The sequence below is a fragment of the Strix uralensis genome, chromosome 2, assembly GCF_047716275.1.
Source record: "Strix uralensis isolate ZFMK-TIS-50842 chromosome 2, bStrUra1, whole genome shotgun sequence".
Classification (NCBI taxonomy): domain Eukaryota; kingdom Metazoa; phylum Chordata; class Aves; order Strigiformes; family Strigidae; genus Strix; species Strix uralensis.
In genome coordinates this window covers 38406588-38429568 of record NC_133973.1, presented here as the reverse complement: position 1 = coordinate 38429568, position 22981 = coordinate 38406588, and the positions used below count along the sequence as shown (strand labels likewise).

Below are 22981 nucleotides of genomic sequence, written 5' to 3'. Positions count from 1 at the left end.
CCTCTCTAGGCAGTGACTTGTTATTGTATCCCCTAGGGAAGCAAAGTTAAATTGATAATGTTTCGCCTAAGAGCAGCATCTTGGTGTCTGCACACTCTGAGACCCTCCTCCTTTTGAGTTATGCTGGTGATTTGCTGAGCTGCGGTAGGATTGTAGTGAAACCAGCTGGAATAAAATAAGCAGCTATACAGATGTTGAGAAATCCTCTTAAAGGAGAGACATGTTTGGGGGATAAAGGGAAAAATGGAACACATCAGATGATTTGACTTTTCAATGAAGAAACATTTCTTTTGCTTCCTAAGAGGGCAGAAGCACAATAAGAACATTTATAATCACTACTTGATCTCCTTTTTAGATCAAAGATAATCACTCAAATTGGTTTTGGTTTAAGCTACCGCATTGCTGTCAGCAGGAAATAACATGTGTACCAGGCCTAAATTTGACAGGAAGAGTGGGTTTTGAAAGAGATCTTAAATGCCCCTCTGTCTCCTGTGAAAATTTCACTTCAGGCTGATAAAAGAAATAGCATTTTAAATTAATAATGATGTTCAGCTTCTTACCTTGAGAACTGCTCAGCAATTTGTCCCAATAAATTCTGGAACAATTCTTCTTTCTCTGAAAAAAATAGGAGGGAGACATAACAGAAAATGACAGAGGAAAGAAGGCACTCTCAACCCCCCTGCAAAGTAGCATCCTCAGACTTCCAGCATTTAGCCAGAAAGTCATTCTGGTCCTTTGAACAGTGACAGTGTTTGGGAATGACACCTCATCTCACCTGCATTCCTCTGCCTGCAGATTACAGTCAAATTTTCTCAGAAGTTTTTTTTGGGGGGTGATGGATGTCTGAGAGATGGCTTGTTTTAAGGCATCACTCTCTGGAAAGTAGACCCCTTTCACATTTCTTGTGTGGAACACCCAGAATTGCCATCCGCTTTTGAGAGGTCTGGCTCACGAGGATTGCCTCTACACCAGAAGCACACAGTGCCAGAGTGCCCACAAACAATGCAACAGCTTATGAACACAAGAAAACCCAGCTTGCCTTTCAGATTTATACCGGGACATTATCCCGGAGACCAATTTTTTGGTGCAAATTCATAAGGATTACACTGCTACACCTAAACTTCAGGCAAACATGAGATGGCAAAGTGACTGCCGTTGCAGAATGAGGTTTGCCCTTCCTGGTTCGTGGGATGGGCACAGCAGGGCACAACTTTCCCAAACCCTTTTCCCTTGAGAACATAACTTGGACAGAGCCGGCGTGGGGATCCCGTCAGGATCCCATTGCTGCCTGCGCTGCTGTGGCAGCGGCTGCACTAGGTGCGCTCGTGCCGGTAGCTCCCCGCCTCCCACTGCCAACTCCAGCGCTCGGGAGCTTCAGTTGGCTCGGGAAAGTCAGCATGGTGAAGCCCCAGCCCCTTCCCAAGACCATCACAGGACTGCAATCACTAATGCAGGGAAAAGCAAACAAGTCCTTAAAACAAGCTTTTGAGGGACAGTACCCTTTAGGAAGGAAGAAGTATGATAGCACTGTTTTCCCACCTTTCAGTCTGTCCACACTGTGTTCACACAGACAGGGGAAGCATAAATCACCTTTACTGAGCTGTGAGCTGCTGTTTCAAGATTGCTCCCACTTTCCCCCACCAGCTAATTTAAACTGCACTGTGCTGCAGCCGTTCTCATGCCTGCAATGTGGATGTACTCTTGGTTTCTCATGCTCAAGGAGTGGAAACATTTCATGCTCTCATATACACACACCACAAATTACAGAACACCCATTTATACCCTACACAGAAATACCCCGATGGCATTTCTGAAGCTACTTCTTGCACTTGCCTGAGGGAGCCCAATGCCTCACAAGTGCAATCATCCAGGCAAAACACATCAGACAGAAATACAGTCCAGCATTTACACCATATTTCTAAATAATAGCTCTGGTACCTGTGAACAGATTTGCAATTCCTCAGGTATTAGAGCTGTCAGAAATACTTGTCAAGAGTGTTCACTTTGATGGTCAAAACAATTTGACTGTTACCCCTGTGTCTCTAAACTGGAGCAAGCACTCTGTGCTCTGAAAATCTCAGATCTAATTCCCTTTTTTTTTTTTTTTTTGCCGTGATCCGACTCCCAGTGGAGCGGCTAGCAGAGCAAATGAAGAGATTAGTTCTTTTCACAGAGACCCATTTTTCAGTTTTCTCACAAAACCCATTTGAAACAAAGTAAATGTTGCATCCTATTTAAGACAGGAGGAAAGCTTACCGTATGCAGCACCTGGGATGGTACCCGAGTCCAACAGTGAAAATAAGCAGAGAAACCCGTGTCCTCTCACTTCGATGCTGCGCAGCCCTCTGACAGTGGCTGTAGCATGCCAGAGACTGACAAGTTCCCTATAAACACGGTTCCAGTAAAAAAAACCCCACCAATCTAACTTTCACTCCCTCCCCCTGTCAAAACTCACTTGGAGTACTAGGACATTCTCATCCAGGGAACAGTCAGCTGCAATCTGATGTTTATGGATGTAATAAAAGACTTTCAAAACGAAGATGTATGTTTTTATAACCCTAGGGTGCAGTAAAGATATATGACTAAGAGTGGCAGTTCGTCTCATCTTAAAGGGACAAAGATCCATTTCTTTACCCAGTTCCTTTCTGAGGGGAAGACCTCTGCTAACCCCTGATTCTGAAGGAAATGAGACATCGTACCAACATGATTTAGTCTCACTTGTCCACATACCTATAAAGCAGGAAGGCTAGGTGCCCCTTTTCCCCCTTCATTACTCTTTTTTTATACCTCTGGGCAGGGCTGATACCCCAGGTGCAGGCAGCTACCTTTTCCCTCAGTTTCTTCATTTGTTTTGCTGCAATTCTCTCTGTGAAAAGGAAATCCTACTGCATGTAGCATGGGCAGCTGCAATCTGTGAACCCTGTAGAGGGTCACCAGCTCCTGCGTACAACAACCCAAAAGCCAACAGCAACCCTCTTCTCAGCTCACCTCCTGCTGGCACCGTGAATGTGCAACGTCTGCAAATGCAGGTGTTCAGAAAGTCAGATTTTTGCACAATAGGCAGGGTGTATTAGAGCTGACAAATGAAAATTAGAAAAAAACCCTCCAGAAGATGCTGCAATAGCATAATGCTGGGCAAGGGACAGGCCAGCTCAGGCCTCCCCGGGCTTCCCATGGCTCATTCCCATGCTCACTGCAGGCACAGGGACTTTGGCTTGTTGCCTGCTGGCCCCTGTCAAGCTCAGCAGGGAGCTTGGCCTGGGCATCACAGATCAAGGAGCCATTTTGCCCTCCCTCCCAGCAGCCCCATCTCCAGCAGGTCTGGGCAGAAAGCAAGTGCAGGGGAATATGGCAGCAACACTTTTTCCTGTGAATCCCGCTGCGGCCGGATGGGAGAGCTGGCAGCGAGCGCACACCTTTCCTGCCAGACGGGGACTAGGTACTCGCTGGGGCAGCTCAGGTTACGCGTGCACTGACACAGATGGCCTGTAACCCACTGGCATGCACCCTCTGCTCCACACCGCCCTGCTCAGCAGTGACTCTTCCTCACCCGTCTTACCCACTGGGATCACGACCAGAGAGCCACTTCCATCCTCCTGCCCTCCCCGGCTCCCCTCACCGTCCTGCCAGCCTCAATGGGGTGCAAGCAGAAGTGTGTGGGGTTGTGGGGGTGGGTTGGTTTCCCCCCCATCTTTTCTGCTGTGGCCAAGCAAGGCTGGGAGAACGTGGGCGTCCGCCTTTCCCTGCCAGCATCGGGCTGATGAATTCCTGCTACACAGTCTCTTTCTCAAGAGTGCTTGTGCCTCTGGCTCAGGCTCCTGTCTGTATTTCGCTTTTTGTTGTTTGTTTGGATCTGGGCAGTCAGAAGAATTTAAAAAAAACAGTCAGGTGGACAAAAGCCTCAGGAAGGGGTGTGCTTCAAGCCCAAGCCCTCGTCCATGAATCACATCAAATCGAGAGCCAAATTTGCTTGACAACTCAGGTTAATTCGGGCTGTTGCATGCAAGTCCCTGCTCAGGTGAGTAATCCTGAAGCAGTGGGCCCCATCCTGATACACGCATCCATGTGGGATGCATGTAAAGAGCAGCAGGCGGGAGGGGAACTTTTCTCTCACAGTCTCTGCCTCTTCACTCTTGCCTGAGCTGCAAGCGTGAATATGCCTCCAAAAGGAGAAGAGAGAGATCCCAGAATAAGAAGATTTAGACACAGTGACAAACTTCTGTTGCTTTACCAATAGCAATCTGCACAAGATCTTGTGTATTTAATCATTCAGGGGGAAAAAGCATTTCCCGCAGATCTCTGGTGCAGTTGTCGGTGGGCTCAGCAGTCAGCAAGGCAGGGTTAGCACCAGTTCAGACATGGGCCTTCTAGTAGGCTACACAGGTCTTGGTTGAGCCAGGTTGCCTGCTGCAAGACGATGTCCCTGGGGAGAGACCCTGGGCTTTCCTCCGTGCAAGTGCTAGGTAGCTTGTTAGCTGAAAAGGCAAATAACTGAATAGCAAGTGAAGCGGGAGGCGAAGGCGCTGCCTACAGCCTCACCCTGGCCAAGCGGCTCTGATGCGTGCTGGCAGGGTTCCCTGGCGCTGAGGCTGCTGAGCAAGGAGTGGCAGGTGGCGAGCTCTCTCCACGTGCTGGCCTCCATCCCGATCAGGCACTGCTCTCTTTGGGTTTCCTCGCCCATTTCCCCAGGGATGAGAGGATGCTTGTGTTTAAGGACCCACCAGAACAAGCTAGTTACAGAGGTGCAGAGAGAACTGGGGCTGAGCTCGGCACATCTTATACCCTTTCAGGTCACATCCCTGGTGAGATCTTCAAGGACTTGTTCAGGCGCCTGTGTGCTTTGCTGCCCTAACTTTGTAGCGGTAGGAAAGCCCCTGTGCTGCATGTTCCCCCGCACCCTGCCTCGTTTAGGACCATGGTGGATCAGGCTCACTTGAGCTTCACAGTAACTCCTTTCTCTGCACTATCAGAAACGTAACAGACTTCAATTTTATTTATCAAGAGTGTGCTGCTAGTAGGATTTGTTCATTTAATTGGCATCTCTGGCAATATTGCAGAGTTCCTGAACCCTACTAATTACAGCTACAACACAGCCATTGGTTTGTGAGTTTTGAGCCTGTTCCACTACGAGGGCACAGACTGCAGCCTTTCTGCTGTCGGGAGGGAGAAGATGCCCATTTGATGGGCTTGGGTGTTTAAACACCCCAGAGAGAAGGAAAGGGTTTGGCACCGGGGGTTTGATGCTCTTCTTGGATGGCCGTGCGCCTTCTGGTCTGGGGCTGCAGGAGGAGGGACAGCACGTGATGCAACAGCCCCACAGGCTCAGGGCCATCCAGCTGGGCTCCCGCCTTTGCCTTGCAGACAGTTGACCTCGCAGTGATACGGCGATTGCCGCTGCATCCAACAGACACTCACTGGAATAATAATTTTTTTAATTCCAACCCTCTCCCATGCCTATGGCCAGGAAATGAACAGTTTCTTAGCAGGACTCCAGTGGATATCTCCTCTGCTGGATAAAAGCCACTGCTTATATTTTCCTCCCAAAGGATCGTATTTTCCAGGCCCACCTTTTGCAGTCTTTGTTCCGCCGAAGTGTGCGTCATTCTTTTCCAGCTGCCTGGGAGACTGCTGAAAAGAGGTGCATTACCTCCCACTGTTGTGAAAATTGGGGTGACCCCTTTTTTGGCATGCATTTGGACGACTTGCTCTGGGAGGCAGAATCACGCAGGCAGAGATGTTTAAGAAGTGAAGACTAGAATGGAGCTGTTTTTTTTCTTTTAACGAAGAGGAACAATTTCCCACTCTGTTTATTCTTCCTACTCTCAGCAAAATGTCAGGAATGCTTAGGATTAATGACAACCCATGTGAAAGAGAAACAGATACCAAGGAACATTAGTTCCATCACACTCAGTTCAACTTTCCTCCTCTTTCCATAGCAGACTCTGTCTTATGCTTTGGCAACCTACCACTAGAAATTTTCTTGCCCTTTTCAGCTTAGATCTTTGGAAATCTTTGTTTTATAAAATGCAGGGAGGGAAAAGAGACCTTGCTGACACAGTGAGCTGCACTCTGCACAAAGCAGAGCCATGTGCTGTCAGCTGGGGTGAAAAATGAGGGCCCTGGGAGAATGTGAAAAGTCATACATGGTCTTATAACAATATACAGTTAGTGTCATGATAGGAAAAAAGGATAGATTTTCTAGAAAACCCTTCGATCAGCTTCCCAGCTGGTTTAACACAGTGGCATTCCCCCGTGGAGCCTCGCCGTCACCATTTACTTGTCTTTCTCTGTCTTGGGGCAAATGGCTATTGGCTACCCATGCCAGCTGGTACACAGAGACACATGCTCCAGTTAAGACCCCACCTTTTCTGATCTGATCATGCGAATAGTGTACTCCTGGTCCAGAAGAGTGATGCTGTTCCATCAGAGTTTGTTACAATAAGGAAATAGTTTAGGAGACAGCTTCTTTCCCTTAGCAGTCACGTGCATCCCTCGGCTTTGACTACCTCCTTCTGGCAGCAGTGGCAATCACTGACATGGGACCTGTTTATGGCTAGTAACAAATCTTACTGTGATAAAGTTCTTCCCTGTTTCCTAGAGTCTTTGTTCTTTTTGCTGTCCATTCGCCTTTGCTCTCTGCATACACAAACTCCCCACCGTTGCCTCACCACACCCCTGCACATCCTCGTACGCTGCCTCCTGTGACCTTTTCCTACAGATGTCTCTGCCGCAGCAGATGCAGGTACCTCAGAGGGTGGCTTCGGTTCCCTGCTCCTCCTCACCTAAAAAAAGAGTGCTGTGAGACACTACGTTTTCTTGCGTAATACAGGAGCCTAAGCAAGAAGAGGTGGGACCTGCAATTAGCATTAGCAAAAAGATGTGGTGGGACCAGGAAGACTGCCTTGCCCCTGTGGTGGAACCAGCAAAACTGCCTTGCGCCTGTCCCAGGAGCCTCACCCATTCCTGCGAACTACTTTTTCCAGCCTCAGACTTTCTGGCTCCCCCCTGATTTTTCTGTGCACTTTGTGTTTCCAAGATAATCTCAACCTCTTGCCCTATCTTCCCATTTTACTGCTCCAGACTGTGTCCCCAGCTGACATCTCCTTTCCTCCTGCAGCCCCTCCCTACAGCTCTACAGTGTACAGGCTAGGGCTCTTGCTCAGGCTGCCTTGGAGCAAGTGGCAGGAGATATTGTAGTTGAACAGATGAGAGAGATGGTGAGCCAGATGCTCTACAGGAATTGCCCCAGGCAAATGCTCTGGTCCAGTATCTGAGAACTACTGGCCTGAGCATGACACTGGCAGGCAAAGAGAAAAGGTACAAGTGCCACTTCAGTCCTGCCTGTGGAGTACAACAGCACTGCACACTGGAGAATGTGTTCCAGATGTGCTCTTTCATCTAGGCCTTCTTTAATCTTGTCAGGTGTATTTAAATATTTATTACACTTAGAGCTCCCATGCCCACAACAGAAATTATGCTCTCTCCTCAGCCATTTGGAAATAACATGGGGTTCAAATGTTGTGCTCAGCTTTCCAGCAGAGCCTTGCTGGGAGATACACAAGTTTAACAAAACAGTGCAGGACAGGCTTTGAAACACAGTCTGCATTGCCTGGAAAAAAACACCGCTCCATGCAAGACTTTCCCCATGAGATCAGTGGTGCTGAGCCAGACCAGAACTAAGCACTGTGAAAGTCCCCTGGACTCAAGCCATTCCACCTCACCCTCAAACACTTTGAAACTTGGGGACATTTTTAACTTTCCTCCAGAACACTGTGATCAGACACTTCTTATTCTGCCACAGCTACAACCACAACAGCATCAGCTTTCTTGTATCACAGCCACGTAATTTCCACATGCAAATGTCTGCAAATTCAGCTTTAATAAATTCAATTCAAAAGGGTCATTTTACCTGAGAGCTGCCCAGTGGCAACAGGTATCACTTTGTATGGAGACCTGGAAGAGTTAAAGAAGGTTGATGTTAGCAACACTCAGAAATCAGTTTGTATTCCACATCGTATTCCCTGAGAAGTAGGAAGAAGTATCTGAATAAGTATCTGAATGTATTCTAAACTCTCTTAAAACCTGTTAAATATGGAACGGGCACTTTTTATGAACACGCGACCCTCTGATTTACTACTGAACTAGAGGTAAAGAGATCTTTCTTGTGCTGTATGGTCACGCAACGAACATGGTAAAAAAGCCTCCTCTCTGGCAAGCCTAGATAGCTTGTGGACTGAGATGGTGAGTAAATTCTGTAGGTCAGAAGGGAGCTCCAATGGCAGGGATCATCTTTTTGCCCTGTGTTTGCACATTGTCCAGTGCAGCAGATCCCTCCCAATTGTTGGGGTTCTATCACATGGTGTCAGTGAGAGTAATGCCAGTGATAAGTGATGCTGAAATATGCAATGAAGTAAACAACAGCAGAAGAAGTAACTGTGAGCAGTCAGAGTGAAACTAAACATGACAGGCTGAACAAGCAACAAGAAGCCCAACAGAAAAAGGGAAAGGGATTTGGAGGTGGGAAGGGCCAAAGCCAGCACGGCAGAGACCTAACCTCATCAAAGACTTCCACTTCGCTTTGCAACTAATGCTGTGGTTGTGTCCTAGCAGAGCAACAAAAGAGCGGGGGAACAAAGGAGCTGTGAGCCTTGACAGCAAACTGGGTGGGATGGGAACAGATGTTCTACATTAAATACTTAAAAGTGGTATTTTTTCCTCAGACAATTACTCCTCCTTTAATAACAAGTAAAAATCTTCAAAACCAGCAGGCATTAGTGTTATAAACCAGCATGCAATTCTTACTGTCATCTCCCTCCCTCCAGGGAGTTTCTCACCTCCCGCTGCACACAAAAGGCATCTGCAGGCAACCACCACCCCTTCCCTTGGGCTTGACTCTATTTTTGAAGAGCAGGTTGCAGCAAAGCTTACCTCTCTGAGTTTGCAGGCATTGTTGGATCAATGGATACCATAGAGTTGTCTGTCGTCAAAAGGGAGATTGTTGTGTTCCTGAAAAGCATGTTTCAAAGAGGTTTATTTGACCTAGAAATGCTGGCTGAAATTCTGTGCTGCTGCATACGGTGCATAGCCATCTTCTGTCCTGCAGCACTCCTGGCCTGGCCTGGCACTTTCTTGGACCCATTCTACCTTGGTGTAGAAAGGGTCGAAGCACAGGACAGGGTAGGTTTGATGCTTCACTCATTTCAATTACCAGAGATGTTTCTGGCAAAATGTTGTGTGATCATCTTTGCTCTCAGAGCAGACTTTTCTCCCTGATAACTCATGTATTCTGTTTACTCATCAACTAATCATTGCTGTTAAAAGCTATGTTTTGTGATACATTGACTCGGCAGCCATGTATTGACTCAGACTATACAAATGATTACCGGTGCTATGAATGTCTTGAAATTATTTAATTACTCTTTCACCAAAACAAACAAAACAAATGTCTTGCTGAATATGGGGCCTTCTTTTTGACACCATGCTAGGTGTGATCTCATAGGCTCAGATGTAAACCTTGGAGACTTACTTCGGGTCCAGGAGCCTGGTTGAAATGCACAGTTCTTTGGAAGTCATCTGATGAAAATAAAATGCCAAATATGCAGTGAACACCCTGATCATGAATCACTAAAACTGCTAAACAAAGTTTCCTGGGTGATAGAGTGGAAGTATTTGACATCATAGGCAAATGAGAGTTATTAACCTCTCTAATGTCAAATGGGAGGAAATAGCTTGGATAAACATCAAAGGGCATTAATTCTGTCCAGCAGTTTATGTAAATTCTGAGTCAATATAGACAATTTTATTTTTCAATTTCCAGAGCTGGAGTTATGCAATAAATCCATGATTAAAGGATTGGGTTATTTTTTCCTGTGCTTTTTCTGTATTGTAAACCTGTATGTACAAAGGTAAAGACTATGGGTTATTGCATGCTGCTGTGCATCTGGCCTGTGCTGCTCAAGGTCTGTATGCAGACAGCAGATGCCCCCTTCCAGATCTGACTAAGGGGCTTCCCTCCCCCTGCACTGCTACCCTGGACAGGCAGTGCAGAAGTGGCTGGGTGCCACCCTCCACCACGCACCGGCCTCTCCCACCCCAACACACACCTACACCTGACCCTGCATCCCTATCAACACAGAGATTTAAGTTGGATGCTGCTCTCTAGGTTGAAGGTAAGAGAAACAAACCCTACAGGAAATTACAGCAGGAGACATGCATGGCCTTTGCAGGACAACATAAATTAGGAAATACTTGGCCTGGGCAATGGATTTGGGGATATTTATATTCTATAAAATGGTTCTGCTGGGGTACTTTGTGTTTGACTATCCCATACCTCAGATTAGATTATACTGTATCTAAATAGAAAGCTTATCACCTAGTGGCAACACTTCTCATTGGTCCCAGATTTTTCCCTAAAAAACAGGTTCTAAACATATGGTTGTGTTTCACTCAATATGGGCAAGAACGTAGTGCTGAGGTATAACTGGTAGGCGCACACAACCTGTGTGCACTCAGGGCTGGGCTTCTGCACTTGCTTTTATTTTTTTAGACTGTATCTCTCTGTTCTGCTCTATTCCACTCTGTTCCTCAGGCGCAGCTGACACAGATGCAGCTCAACCCCTGCCAGAGCTTCGTGCACATTTCCAGCTGGTGCTCTCTGGATTGCCCCAATTTCTTCTTCCAGTATACTGGAACAAGAGAGAAGCCTGAATAGCAGGTAAATGAATCACTTGGGGCCTGTCTTTAAATTGTCCCCAGAAGTAAAGGAACAAAAGTGAAATGAATGTCACAAATGAAAAGCGAGACCTACCTTGGTAACCCTGTTGCAATGCAGAAGAGGTCCATAATATCTTTGGAGTTGCAGTATTTACTAAAGATCACCTTCCAAATCGAACAGCAGCAGGGGAAAAAAACGAAGACAAAGAAAAGAAAGGACAGTCAGTTCCCAGTGAGATATGAACTCTATTCAGGCGTGAACTGGGCTAATTTAAGGCTCATCCTACCATTTCAATTATCTGATTTGACTTGTGAGCTGGAATATTTCTCCACTCTTGTTTAATATCTGTGTCTTTTTCGATAAAGCAAGCAAGCTCTGGAGACCTAATTGCACTGTTCAGAAGTAGAGCAATAACATATGTGAATTTAGAGCAAAAGGTTTCTCATAGTGCAGTATTGCTGCAGGATGATAACAACTGCAAATTTAAGGATGTAAGAGACCAGATTTAGGAAGAAAACAGCCCAGATTTGGGGAGGTCCTTGGATGGTATAAAAAGGCATTGCTTTTTGGGCTACACCAGCTTAAGCTAGGTTTAAACTGAACAGATGTTTTTTTCTCCCCAGTTGTGCCAAATTTCCTGCCGAGTATCAGCCTGTATCGTTCCTGCTGTTAGGTCAGAGCTCGGATATTGAATTACAAAATTTGCCACTGTTACCTTCCCATGCCCCCAAACACCTCTTCATCCCCCTGCCCTTCCACACACACCAGGCAGTCCCTATACAGAGAAGTCTGTTCTAGCAGGACATCTAGGAGAGCAATGTCCCCTTGAGCCGTTGTGATATAGCCTTCAATGACGTGATGCCATGCCACAATTTTTCCCCAAGACTCCTATGTCTGCTAGGACATGTGGGTGATCGTGCTCCCTGGTTGAGAAACAATTCTGCAGCCGGGGTTGGGGGCCAGAAAGCCTCTCTGTGTGCCTTTGATTGACTATGCTGGAGGCTTTGAACCTGCCATGGAAATAAAATGCCTCCCTGCAGTCAGGTCTGTCTCATCTTCTCAAAGCCAGGAACAACAGCGAGCAGCGGGGCTGATTTTTCTGGGGACCACTGGTGTTAAAGGGGTGGCCACAGGCTGCAGGGTCCAGCTTGCTGTGGGGAGCAGGGGGAGGTGGTGGTGTGGAGAGGGGCAGCTTCCCTGGCCAGTGCTGGAACTCACCTCCCTCACAGCCCCCAAGAAGAAATAGCCACAGAGCCTCTGGCTTCAAGATGCAGCAGCTCAAGGGCACTTGTGGAGATCTAATGGCAAAACTCAGGAGGAGCAAGAAAGTGATATTTTGCAGACGAGGTTTGAGGCACAGGGAGATCAAGGTCAAAAGTCTCTTCTCCTTGTGAGTGCCTTGCTGGAAACTCTATTTTCCCCTCCCCGCAACCACTCGTAGCATCCCATATACTCAGGCACAGTTTCTATTGCAGTCCATCATGGCCATGGGGGGTGTGCACACCCACAGATCAGCCTCGAGGATGGTGACCCAGAAAATGAGGAACATGTCACCTGGGATGGCCTTCCAATGGTTTGGTTTCACTGCCTTGCTTCGTGCTGCCAGGAGAAGGCAGGGGCTGCAGGCAGCAGGCGCTGCAGGCCGTGGGGGCTGCTGCCACTCTCCCCATACCGAGCAGGCCCTGTGTGTTCAGAGGGACCAGAACCACGATGGAAAAATAACATGTCATCATCTAATTAAAGATGCTTCTGAAAGGTGTAGGTGCCAGGAGTTACTAAAGCCTGCAACATCACTCTGGCAGCCTTGGCCTTCGAGTGCTTTAATTCCTAAATTGTAGTAGTGTTGCACACTCCTGTGTGCCTTTTCTAAGGTGCCTTTCAGACACCAGGAGAAATCCCTCCCCCAGAGGTGTTGCGTGGTGCTGACCCAGACCTCTGGTGCTGGCAACAGAGAGCCCGCAGGACGGTCTGCCAGCGAGGAGCTGCTAATGACTGCCCACAGCTCAGGACATCACCAGCCTGAAGTATCAGGAGAGTTGGGACAACACGGCAAGGTCTGGCCAGCCTGGTTGAGTCCTGTTGTGCCTGGGGTGCAACACACCAGCATGTGAGCTGATGCTGAAGCAAGGCTTCAGACCTCAGTTTTCACTGGTGGTGAGGAGCCCTCCTACTCTTGAATGAAGCGTCAGGGAGGTTGTGGTAGAGAAGAGAACAATATTGGTCACCTCAAGAGGTGGCTGTGACCGATTCATGTGAGCACACCCACCTTCCCTGTTTTCCATCCCAGATGAGGTTACATCAGGCAACACCTTTACTTTATAAAACATCCAGACACTTGATTGCTGAGGTAGTTAGTAAATGCTACTGGGGAAATGGGTGGGATTAATGCCCAGGTGTGTTTTAAAAGCCTATTTTGCCCAGTGATTGACCCTTGGTTATTAAAACACAGCTGCAATCAAAGCAATAAAACATAGCCAGTCGAGTTCAGATAGGACTGAAGCCCCACTCCTAGCAGAACACAACATCCTAGCAGAGTGATAGCTGTTAAGATTGGCTGCCAGAGTGTTGGAGGGTACAACAACTGGTACACGCAGTAACGGAGAAGATGTTGTTAAGTGTGGCTGAACAGAGGGTAAAAGCTTGTGATGTGACAGAAGTGCTATTTCAAATATTGAGGTTTCTTAGTCTGGAAATCAATTATTATTGACCAGGACAGATAAGAGAGGAAAAGATTTAAAAAACAAAAAATTTAAAAACATTAAAGGTAAGAAAGCCGACCTGACTCATAGAAAGCAGCAGGAGCTTTCAATGCATTGTGGATTAATTTTCATGCTTCCTTTTACTCCATGTAATAGTGAAAGAGTGGGAAGCAAAACAAAGACTGTAGATACTAGATGATGAGCTATCTCCATACATGCTTTTTAGCTTTCCATACTTGGCATTTTTACTTGTTTGCTAAAAGTGGATTTGTGAATCACCCACCGCACTTTGATACTCATCTCAGGATGGTTGTCCTCAGCTGTTGGGGTTTTTTTAATCAAAGAGCATATGCTACTGAAGTTTTCTTCTGCTGCAACCTGCTGAGCTTTTCTGACCAACTTCCTTCTGTTCTAAAACAAAGCAGCCAGCCTGAGACGTTTCCCAGCAATATGCAATTGTTCCTGTTATTGTCTGCAAGTTTATGTTGCCAATAAAGTCAATGTCAGTTGTGCTGACGGAATATGACTGGAATTTATTTTGGAGAGATGGGAGGACAGTACTGTGTACTATTGATGGCTCCAGCACAGTATAGGAATCCTATTTGCCTAAAGTCCATCATCATTGCAGGGACATTAGCAATGTGAAGGCAATATAGTGACACTTGGCTTGCAGCCATACTTCAGCCATCTGGAACACATGGTTTCTCCCATGACTGGGGAAGATGGTTGACCTGCAGCTTTGAGGATAGGTGACCCTGTTGGCACTAGCTGCAGAAGTGAGCCTCTTACCCAGTCCTGTGAAGATGTCCTTGCTTGGGCAGATGTCCTGAAGTCACTGCTGTTCAGCCTGGGTCTCCATGATGATACTTTTCTGGCACTGTTTGTGGGTCTGATCCAGACCCACAGTCAGCACTGAGGAACTTCATCTCCCTTAACCTGTCTCAGCTGTCTCTGACTCACAGTCATTGTCTTGCTTAGGTCCCTGTTCCTATGCCAGGGTGGCAAGTCACTGCTGCAATGTGTCTCACAGCACCACACTCCCTGCATTAACACCTGGTACTGGAAGATACCACTGCTTAGGACAGGACTGAGACATTATGGAGCATAACAGAGGCCAAAGACAGGAGACAGGCAGTTTCTACAGCTGTGGTAGCGGGCTGAGATCATGTGTATATAGGGCACAGAGAGGTTTCCCCATAATACATGTCAAAAAAGTGCATAGTCACGCAGGTCAGCACAACCCAAAAAAGCCAGGGATGCAGCTTCTGTCACACCACTACAAGAAAGAGTGGACACAGGAACTCCAATATTGCCTGGTGGTACGAGAGTTTCCTGCAAGATCGGTCATCACAAGACACTCAGTTGCCAGTTTAATTTCTGAAAGCAAAAGCAGAGCCAAAATCATGTGTAAACAGAGCCACAGTAGTGATACACCACATGGGAAAGGGAAACAGAGGCCCCTGCTTCAGCTTGCAGATTGATGACTAAATTCCATGAAGAAAATCAGCCACATATAAGCCCTGTTAATTGCATTTCCCTTGGATTTGTGCCAGGAAAAGAATAATGTTTTCCTCAAAAGTGATGCAGCATCTGCAAACAATTCGTTTCCCAATTGAGAGTTAACATTATTTCATATTTTTGTCCTCGTTACTGTTAGCAAAATTTCTACCATGTGCAGAAAAAAAATGACAGAAAAACTAGTCTCTGAATGCTTAGCTTGATTATTTCAATGAGTCTCCATCAAGACCAAGAAGCAGCCATTTGATTTAAGCAGGCAATGTTGTCTGTCTGCCTTGTAATGTGAAGCAAAGTGGGGAAAAGCAGAATGAATAATAACTGAGGATTTTTGGAGTGGAAATAATATTTTGATGAAGCATGCAGTGACTGCGAAGTAGGACAACATGACTCAATGGGGATGGCTGGTTCCTGGCCCAGAGCTCACTTCTGTGGGACTGACTTCTTTCCTGGAGACAGTTCTGCATTTTTTGAAACATCTTCCTCTGAAATAAGGGGCCATTGTCTTAATCCATAGTATCCACCTCTGGTCTAGGACAAGGATTTAAAAACCCCTCTCAAAAAGAGCCCTGGTACTCTGGCTGGGTTTCCCAGTCAGAGGAGAAGTTCAATATTAAGGACTGTGATGGAGATATTACTAAGGGACATTGTGTACATACTCTGCAACCCAGCAGTTTACAACTAATCACATTATATTTTGCTCTCAGATAGGATGGGTAAAAACACAGCTTACAAATCCAATTTCTGTTCTATATTTGATCCTCCGAACAGCTAATCCTCTCTGTAAACTGCAAACCCCGTCCAGAATGTTATCCCGTTCTGATCTGCTGTTGGTAATTGGGTTTTCTTCCAAGAATTTAACTCACTTTTTTTTTTTTACCCTAGTAAAATTCCTAAATAAATCATGCAGAAATATTTTCAAAGCCAGTGTACCCTCAGTTTCCAGTCCTGCTTCCTTTTGCTGGTCTCAGCCTGTTGTGTTCAAGACTTCTAGCACTTGGTAATGTCTTTCATTCACCTCAGTGAGCAATGGTCAGAGTCAGGGCTGAAATTGTGGAGTTGAAACATCTAAAATTATAATCTTTCACTAATGAGATTGGAGGAAAGTGTGTCAGAAAAGAGTCTGGTAAAACTCAGTTATGTATCTTGCATGGACTGTGAAAATTATTGCTGCTTCTGTAAGAGCAGCTTTCAGGGAGGATTTCTGAATTGCTAAGTCAGAAGGCTGATGTGAAATTTTTCTCCAGTGGTCTTTGTTGTCCATATCCAAATGAAACAGGATCCAGAACTTTTGGATACCACTTTGTAGCAATCACTGGAAGGAATACATATTTCTAAATGTGTAAGCAAATAGGTCTTCCTCAAAAAATAGCAATAAATGACCTATCAGTCATAGTTCCCAATATCCAACAGAACCCTCACCTAGAATCCAGGTTTGTCATTCTTTGAATTCAGATACAAGCATAGCATGAGCCCAACTATATCCAAACTGTCTATTTTTTATTTCTCACTCTAATTAACAGTTGATATTTGGAAAACCACTCCATTTATCTGAGTTTCAAATGTTAGGCAGTATTAAAAATAGTATGCCAGATTTGCCATCTGTTTGATGCAGTAGGAGTTTCTCTCAGAGAAGAACAGAAAATAAGTGCATGTGTGCATGTGCATGTGCATGTGTGGGGAAGAAAACATGAGAGCCCTCAGCTGAGCAAAAATTAAAGCTCCACAGAGCTCTTCAAACACCACTTCTGTTAGAGGATGAGGAGTGTGGTAGATATCTTTACTTCCAACTGCCAGAGCTGTGCAGTCCTGCTGATTCACACTTACCTTCGGGCAGTGACGCAGCTTGACAACGTTCATTTCAATGCGACGCATCAGTGAAATGTACGGGTGGGATTTGTCTGACGTAACTTTAACCATCTACAAGTTCGGCAACTCATGCATGTCGCTCTGCTAGACTCCCTCTCTTGCCAACAGAGAAAGAAGACAACTTCCAAAGGGTATATCAGCCCACACGTCTCCAAAACCCAGTTTAAGATGGGCTGAATCATCCTCTGGAGATACCACCCGCCTCCCCAGTGACTACAGAGGAACCTGCATGACTAACTTGGAGCTGTCATCACTAACTTTTAGCTGGCTACAGTTAATGGTTAAATGGGGTGAATCCTGATAGTTTCCTAATTAGATACATTACCCTAAAATAAGAAACAGGAGCTGCCAGACAGGGCTGATGTATCAGGATCCCAAGGCACATGGCTATATGATAAGTTGCAATTCCCATCCCTATAACACCCCTGAACAGAGAACTATGGGAAAAGAGATTTTTCTCTTTTCAGGAAAGAGAAAACATCTATGATACAGTCATACATGTGTCATCCAGGGTAATCTTGGACGTCCATTGAGAGAAACAGCATGGCAGAGGTTGGCTCTTTCACTACGAGCAAGGAGGGATCTCATTACTTTTTAGTCATTGGGGCTCACAGAAGAAGCAAGGTTATGTTAAAGAGAGACTTGTGCAACCTACTGACCATACTAAGGGACATATTGCTAATATTCAGTCTTTCAATACTAATGATTAATGGCAGAATATAACCAGGAACCAGCAAGGCTGATTGTGAGAGGCTGTGCTGAAAGTTTATTTTCTGCAGCAGACATAAAAGTATTTCAACCTTTGACAAACAACACAAATGTCTATACTCTGGCTTTTCTTAACATAAAAAGGGCACACATTTGCTGCTAATGGAGTACTAAGTGCAATTAACCCCGTAGCACATTAATGCATTAGGCTTGAAATGTTTTGTAAACTGGATAATAAGGATGCTTTAGCATCAAATGTCCTTACTAAATGTGAGTGAAGCTAGGCTGCTTGTTTCAAAACTATTCACGTAATTAATGTCTGACATTGCAATATGCTTGATAATATAGGACTGTTAGAAGGGTGATGTTAGTTAACAGAATAAGGAAAAGCGGATATGGTGAAAGGCCAGTGAAAGACCGATGTGCAGCTGTAGAAGTTCACTAGAAAGGTGCTAGAAACAAAGTGGTTTTGTCTTGTTTGTACTAAGCCTGAAGAGTTGTATATGAGCAGCATAAGTTGCTGCGGTTGGCTTGTCCGAATCCGTAAGTAACGCTAGCAGGAGAGTGTTAAACTTACACTTTGTCTTGGCTAACGTGAGCATAAACTGTAATAACTATAATAGACTGCATGTGACTTCAGAGAGATAAATTGCAGTAAACAAGCCTTTCTGGGTGATGGGTACAGAAGAATTATGGAGCTACGCTGGAATTACAGGGCTGTGCTGTGATTATGGTTTGGCCCCCTAAATGCTCTGAGGGAGTAGGAAAGGGAGAAGGAAAAGAGGGGGGAGGGAAAGAGAAGGGAGAGTAGGAGAGAGAGAGGCCTCAAGTATGACATTTTCTTTCACTTTTTTAAAAGCATGGTTTTAAGCCATTTTTACTCTTTAAAATGTTTATGTGCTGTAATGTGATAGAGTTTTAGGAATCTGCTCTTCATTTCTTGCTGCTTTACAACAAGAACATCTAGCAGCTGCCTTGAATTCACTGGGCCCAGCTAAAATCAGAGAGTCAAGGTTAGCTAAGACCACTAGCCAGACTCAGGCTGTGCTATCTTCCACTCTCCCTCACCCACAGAGATCTGCCAGCACTAAGAAAATGGCCTTGATCCCACAAAACCATACTTATATCTCACCATGATAAAGCAGGTTTTGGCACAGCCTTGTTCATGCATGGGAAGAACCTGAGAACACCAACCAGGCAGAGTGTCCCCTGGAGGTGCCCATGTCCCAGATGCCCATGAATGCCCCCTCTGCACACCTCCCTGATGGTTGGCAGCTGAAAGAGTGTTGCCCTAAATCCTCAGTCCAAACAGACAAAGAATGGGGTCCATGGGCACTGCAGAGCATCCTTGCCCTGCTACGCTGAGAGAGCCACCGGGATGCAAAAATATTTAATCACCTTGAACTGATCATCATGCCGTTATTTTTCTGCTGTGTTTTGTTTTTAATCTGAACCCAGTTTGGTGTGTTAAAAATAGCATGGTGAGCTTTGGAAAAATCTGTTGGGTTTGCTAGAGTCTAGGCATTTATACCACAGTTGCTGTTGCTCTAATTAAAAAGAAAAGCTCACATGACAGAAACGAGTCCCATGTGCTGACGTTTCAATGCAATAACCACAGCACCAAAATGCAGTCTTAGTGTTGTTCCTTTCATTGTGGACCTTGGGCCAAGAGGAAAAATTGGCTGTGGATGGCTCAGTGTCCAGCTCCACAGGTCAGTACAGTAGACACCCAGAAAGGTTGAACTCAATACATTTCTTTGAGAAAAAAAGAGGTAATTTCTCTGTTTGGCATCCAGAATGACTTAGTAAACCAGCAAAACTACTCCAAAATTCTTTACCTGCTTTCTGAAGAGGAAGAAAATACCACCCTGAGTGATTTCATAGAATCCTTACAAAGGCAGCGGTCCTTTTCATTTTTCCAGTTAGTTCAGGCTCTTTACCCCTCTGACTTTCCATCCTTGTAACAAATATGATGTTGATTAAGACACTGGAGACAGAAATCCTCTTGAATTAAGCATTTTTCCTCAGAGGAACTCCTTATAACTCTGTAAGCAAAGCCACTACTCTGTGACATTTGGAAATGAGAGCCATGAAGCCACCCACCTGGGAATAAGGCCACTGTCTGGTTCGGCTCTGCTACCATTTAAATCTCAAAGGTCAAAAGAAAAGGTTCCCTAGCAATTTCTTCATGGAAAAAAAGTTGGGCGTAAGCTGGGGAACATTTTCTTGCCGGTAGATTTTTAATTCAAAACAGACTTAATAGGAATTTTTCTTAAAAATACAGCCAAAGGGTTAATAACATTATGAAGAAAATAAGACTCCTGATCCAAGGTAGGTTTGGTGCAGCAAACCTCACATTTCCGCTGGCAGGTTGGGGGTTTGGGTGCTTGATCCCATCTAGTGGCACTGCAGGAAACACGAGAAATCCCTGTCCACGGTAGTTCACCTTATCCTATATGAAACACTGCCACGGATACCTCCCCGTCCCATCGTCTTCTCCTTTGCCTGGCAGCAGACCAGGCTGTGGCAGGGGTGGGACATGGATGTGTTTCATGGGTGTGCTAAGCCCTGGCCACGCATGCGAAGTGCAGAGGGTGGTGTGTGTCCAAGCAAGCAGCTAACGAACTGCTGCATGTCTCTGAGTGAGAGGATCCTTTAAAAATAAACTGAGCCACGCTTGTTTCCCCCAGGTGTGCATCCCCTTTACGTAGGCGCTAGATAGGAAGCGTGTTACACTGTAATTTCATTTTTCAATCAGTTCTGAGAACAAGTGACCTCTTTGAAGCTGGTTTGCCCAGAGCCCCTGTTCAGCACATGGATGTAAGGCCATGAAGCCTTTGATCTTCCCTCTCCCACAGCCCCGGCACAGCTGTCCCCTCCACCTCCTGCTTCACATTTGGCCCTGCCTCTACCAGCTCGTTAGGTGGCCGCCCCATGGGAGACCTCCATCCGCTGCCCCTTGGTAGGGACACAGCTACCAGCAGCCCGAAGCCTTCCCCTGGTGGACACAGAAGCCACCCTTTTGGGGATCTTGAGCTCAGGTGCCTGTGGGGGTACTGTGGTTGGTGTCTGCTGGGCTGAGGTGGGTCACCTTGTGTCCCTCCCAAGCAGAGCCCTTGCTGCCCCAGGATGGGGAGATGCTCAGTCAACTCTGCCTACTGGAAGAGAGCCTGTCCCTGCAGTCAGCTTTGGTGAAGACAATTTTGTGCCTACCCATGCTTCTGAAAGATCAGTTTATCAAACTGTGACAAATGACCGGAGCCTTTGAGGGTGCAGGTAGGGTGGGGACGAGGGGAAAGGGCAGGAGCCGAGGAGGTTACGGAGGTGAGGTCTAGGCTTCCCCAGTGTGATGTACAAGTGATGCAGTGCAGCACTGGCCTAGGTTCCCCTCTGCTCCCAGCACCCCACCGCCCTCCCACAGGAGGCTACTGGACTCCTGGGTGTTCACAGCACTGGCCTTCCAGGTATGGACCTCAGCCCTTCCTCTGGGACATGGTGGCCTTGGGTGTATTCCTGCGTTCAACCCCTGCTGATGGTGCCTCCTTTATTTCAATGACTTCTGAGAAGGGTTTCAAAGCCAGCAAACTCTCCTTCAGTGACTGCTGCATCTCTTTTCCCTTCCCACTGTGCCCCTGTGGACCTGCCGACACACAAACCTACTTAACTTAATTCAACACTCCTGTCACAGAGCACTTTCTAGTGCTCATCTGCAACACACAGGTTCCCGGGAGAGGCAGCACACGGCTCTCTGAGCCTGGTTTGTCCCTTCATTTACCCCAGTGATGAGGCAAAACAACTTCCAAAGTCAGTAGCATGCCCTGTGGCTGCATGGGTAGAAATTCAGGATGAGGCCATGGAAACAAAAAATTACCTGTGAATAATTGCCATCGCAAGTAGCGCTATTGTAGGATGCCCAGTTCTATTGCATGACTCTGCGATGCCCAGCAAGCCTGTTGCAAGTTGGAGCTGAGCCCCTTCAAACTCTACAAGTGCTGTTATAATGAAGCTCATTACTGGGCTGACAAGTAGCTTAGCACTGATTTAATGAGTTCCCTTTAGAAGCCTCCAATACTGCATTCCTTGGAAGATTAAGGGTTGCTTTGTGTTTTTTTTTTTTTTTCTTTTCTAATGATGTTGTTACTGAGGAGGCATGAGAAACTGAGATATGCCCTCCTTACCCCTGGGTGAACCCCATTTACGTGGCATTTTTACTGCAGGAGTCCTTCCAAACATTGCACAGATGGAATTTCACATCTGACAAAAGAAACAGATAATGTTTATTGAGGAAAAAAAAAACCTTAATAGTGCCCGAGTTTGCATTTTTTTGCTCACGCGACTGTGCCTCTTCTGCATTTTTAGTGTCAAAAGTACTCTCCAGAGACTGGTTCTGAGAAATACTTTTTTTTTTTTTAAAGCAGCATAGACGACAGACAATGTGTTTTACCAACATCTATGGAAACACTCGCCACCCTTTCAAAATACCAAAACATTTTCATACTGAACTGTAAAGGTGCCAGGGAGCTCCATACAAGCCTTGCATCTGGGGGCCATCAGGCAACCAAATCATTAAACCCCAGCAAGAGAGAAGTGGCGCCTTCAGCTCAGCAGAGCCAGCACACTCCTGCCTGCCGGTACAGGCAGAGGGACCACCGTCACATCTAAACCCTGAGATGGATGAAGAGGAGCAGCCTGCTCTGGGGAACCTGGTGCAGATTTGGATTCTCTGAGGTCTTGTTCCTGAGGACACGACTTTGGCGGTCGCAGTGGGTCTCCAGGGCAGTGGCAGAGGGAACCGTAGGCAATGGAGGCGTGCACGGTGGGACGGGACTGTGAGTATCAGCTCTCCCTTTACCTCATTTCTGCAGTCACTCATACAGCAAAGGGGAGGGAAGGGAAAGGGTATCTTTGCTGTTTCTTTTTAAAGGAGAAACAAAAGGCGAGGCTGGCTGAAATGAAAATTCAGAGCAGGAAGACGAGAGAGATATTCGAATTTTGCAAGTCAGAGTTTTTTACTTGTTCTTGAGCCTCGCAGCAACTCTCTTACAAAAAAGGCACTTGGTTTGTGGCCAAAGAATTGTTGACAAAAAGAAGAAAAAAAAAGATTTGCAAAAATGCGGTGACATTGTTTCTGTTTAAAAGCAGTGGGCTGTCAGCTTGACAGTGTGCAAGCTCTCCCTTTTAGTCAGAATGCATTTATCCCACAGTTTTCCCTGTGCCGTGAACCGCGGTTAAGCAAACAAGGCAGGCTAATGAAAGCGAAAGTTTTAATTAACATTTATCGCCATTTACGAAAAACTTGGCAAAAGTGGCAGGGACCCCTCAGCCTCCCAGCGATGCAGCGGCACACCCCATCACACAACAGCCGGGCACCTGCCACCATTCAGCTTGGTGGTAGGAAAATGCCCATCGTTAAAATCCCCCAGGCAGGCGATCTCCAAATAACTCAGCCCACCGTGCTTCCCAGCTCCCACTACTT

The 22981-nt window shown here is 46.2% G+C and overlaps 2 protein-coding genes across 6 annotated transcripts in view; one reads left to right on the top strand and one right to left on the bottom strand.

Annotated features, from left to right (window-relative positions):
• Positions 1–22981, bottom strand: part of LOC141939181 (high affinity cGMP-specific 3',5'-cyclic phosphodiesterase 9A) — a 105747-nt gene that overhangs the window by 27013 nt on the left and 55753 nt on the right. For 2 of the 4 annotated variants that reach the window (XM_074858405.1, XM_074858408.1), the window contains 4 exons: positions 10808–10878; positions 8929–9006; positions 7910–7953; positions 561–615 (listed from right to left, as the gene is read on the bottom strand). In XM_074858405.1, coding sequence (XP_074714506.1) covers positions 561–615; positions 7910–7953; positions 8929–9006; positions 10808–10878 — 248 coding nt within the window. Of the gene's footprint in view, positions 1–560; positions 616–2256; positions 2387–7909; positions 7954–8928; positions 9007–10807; positions 10879–22981 lie in introns of those variants that run through there. The other 2 variants (XM_074858410.1, XM_074858409.1) reach the window with 2 other exon arrangements.
• The window catches only part of RSPH1 (radial spoke head component 1), a 74225-nt gene continuing 73449 nt past the window's right edge, over positions 22206–22981 (top strand). For both annotated transcript variants that reach the window (XM_074858414.1, XM_074858412.1), the window contains exon 1: positions 22206–22334. In XM_074858414.1, coding sequence (XP_074714515.1) covers positions 22307–22334 — 28 coding nt within the window. In that variant the 5' untranslated portion in view covers positions 22206–22306. The remainder of the gene's footprint in view (positions 22335–22981) is intronic.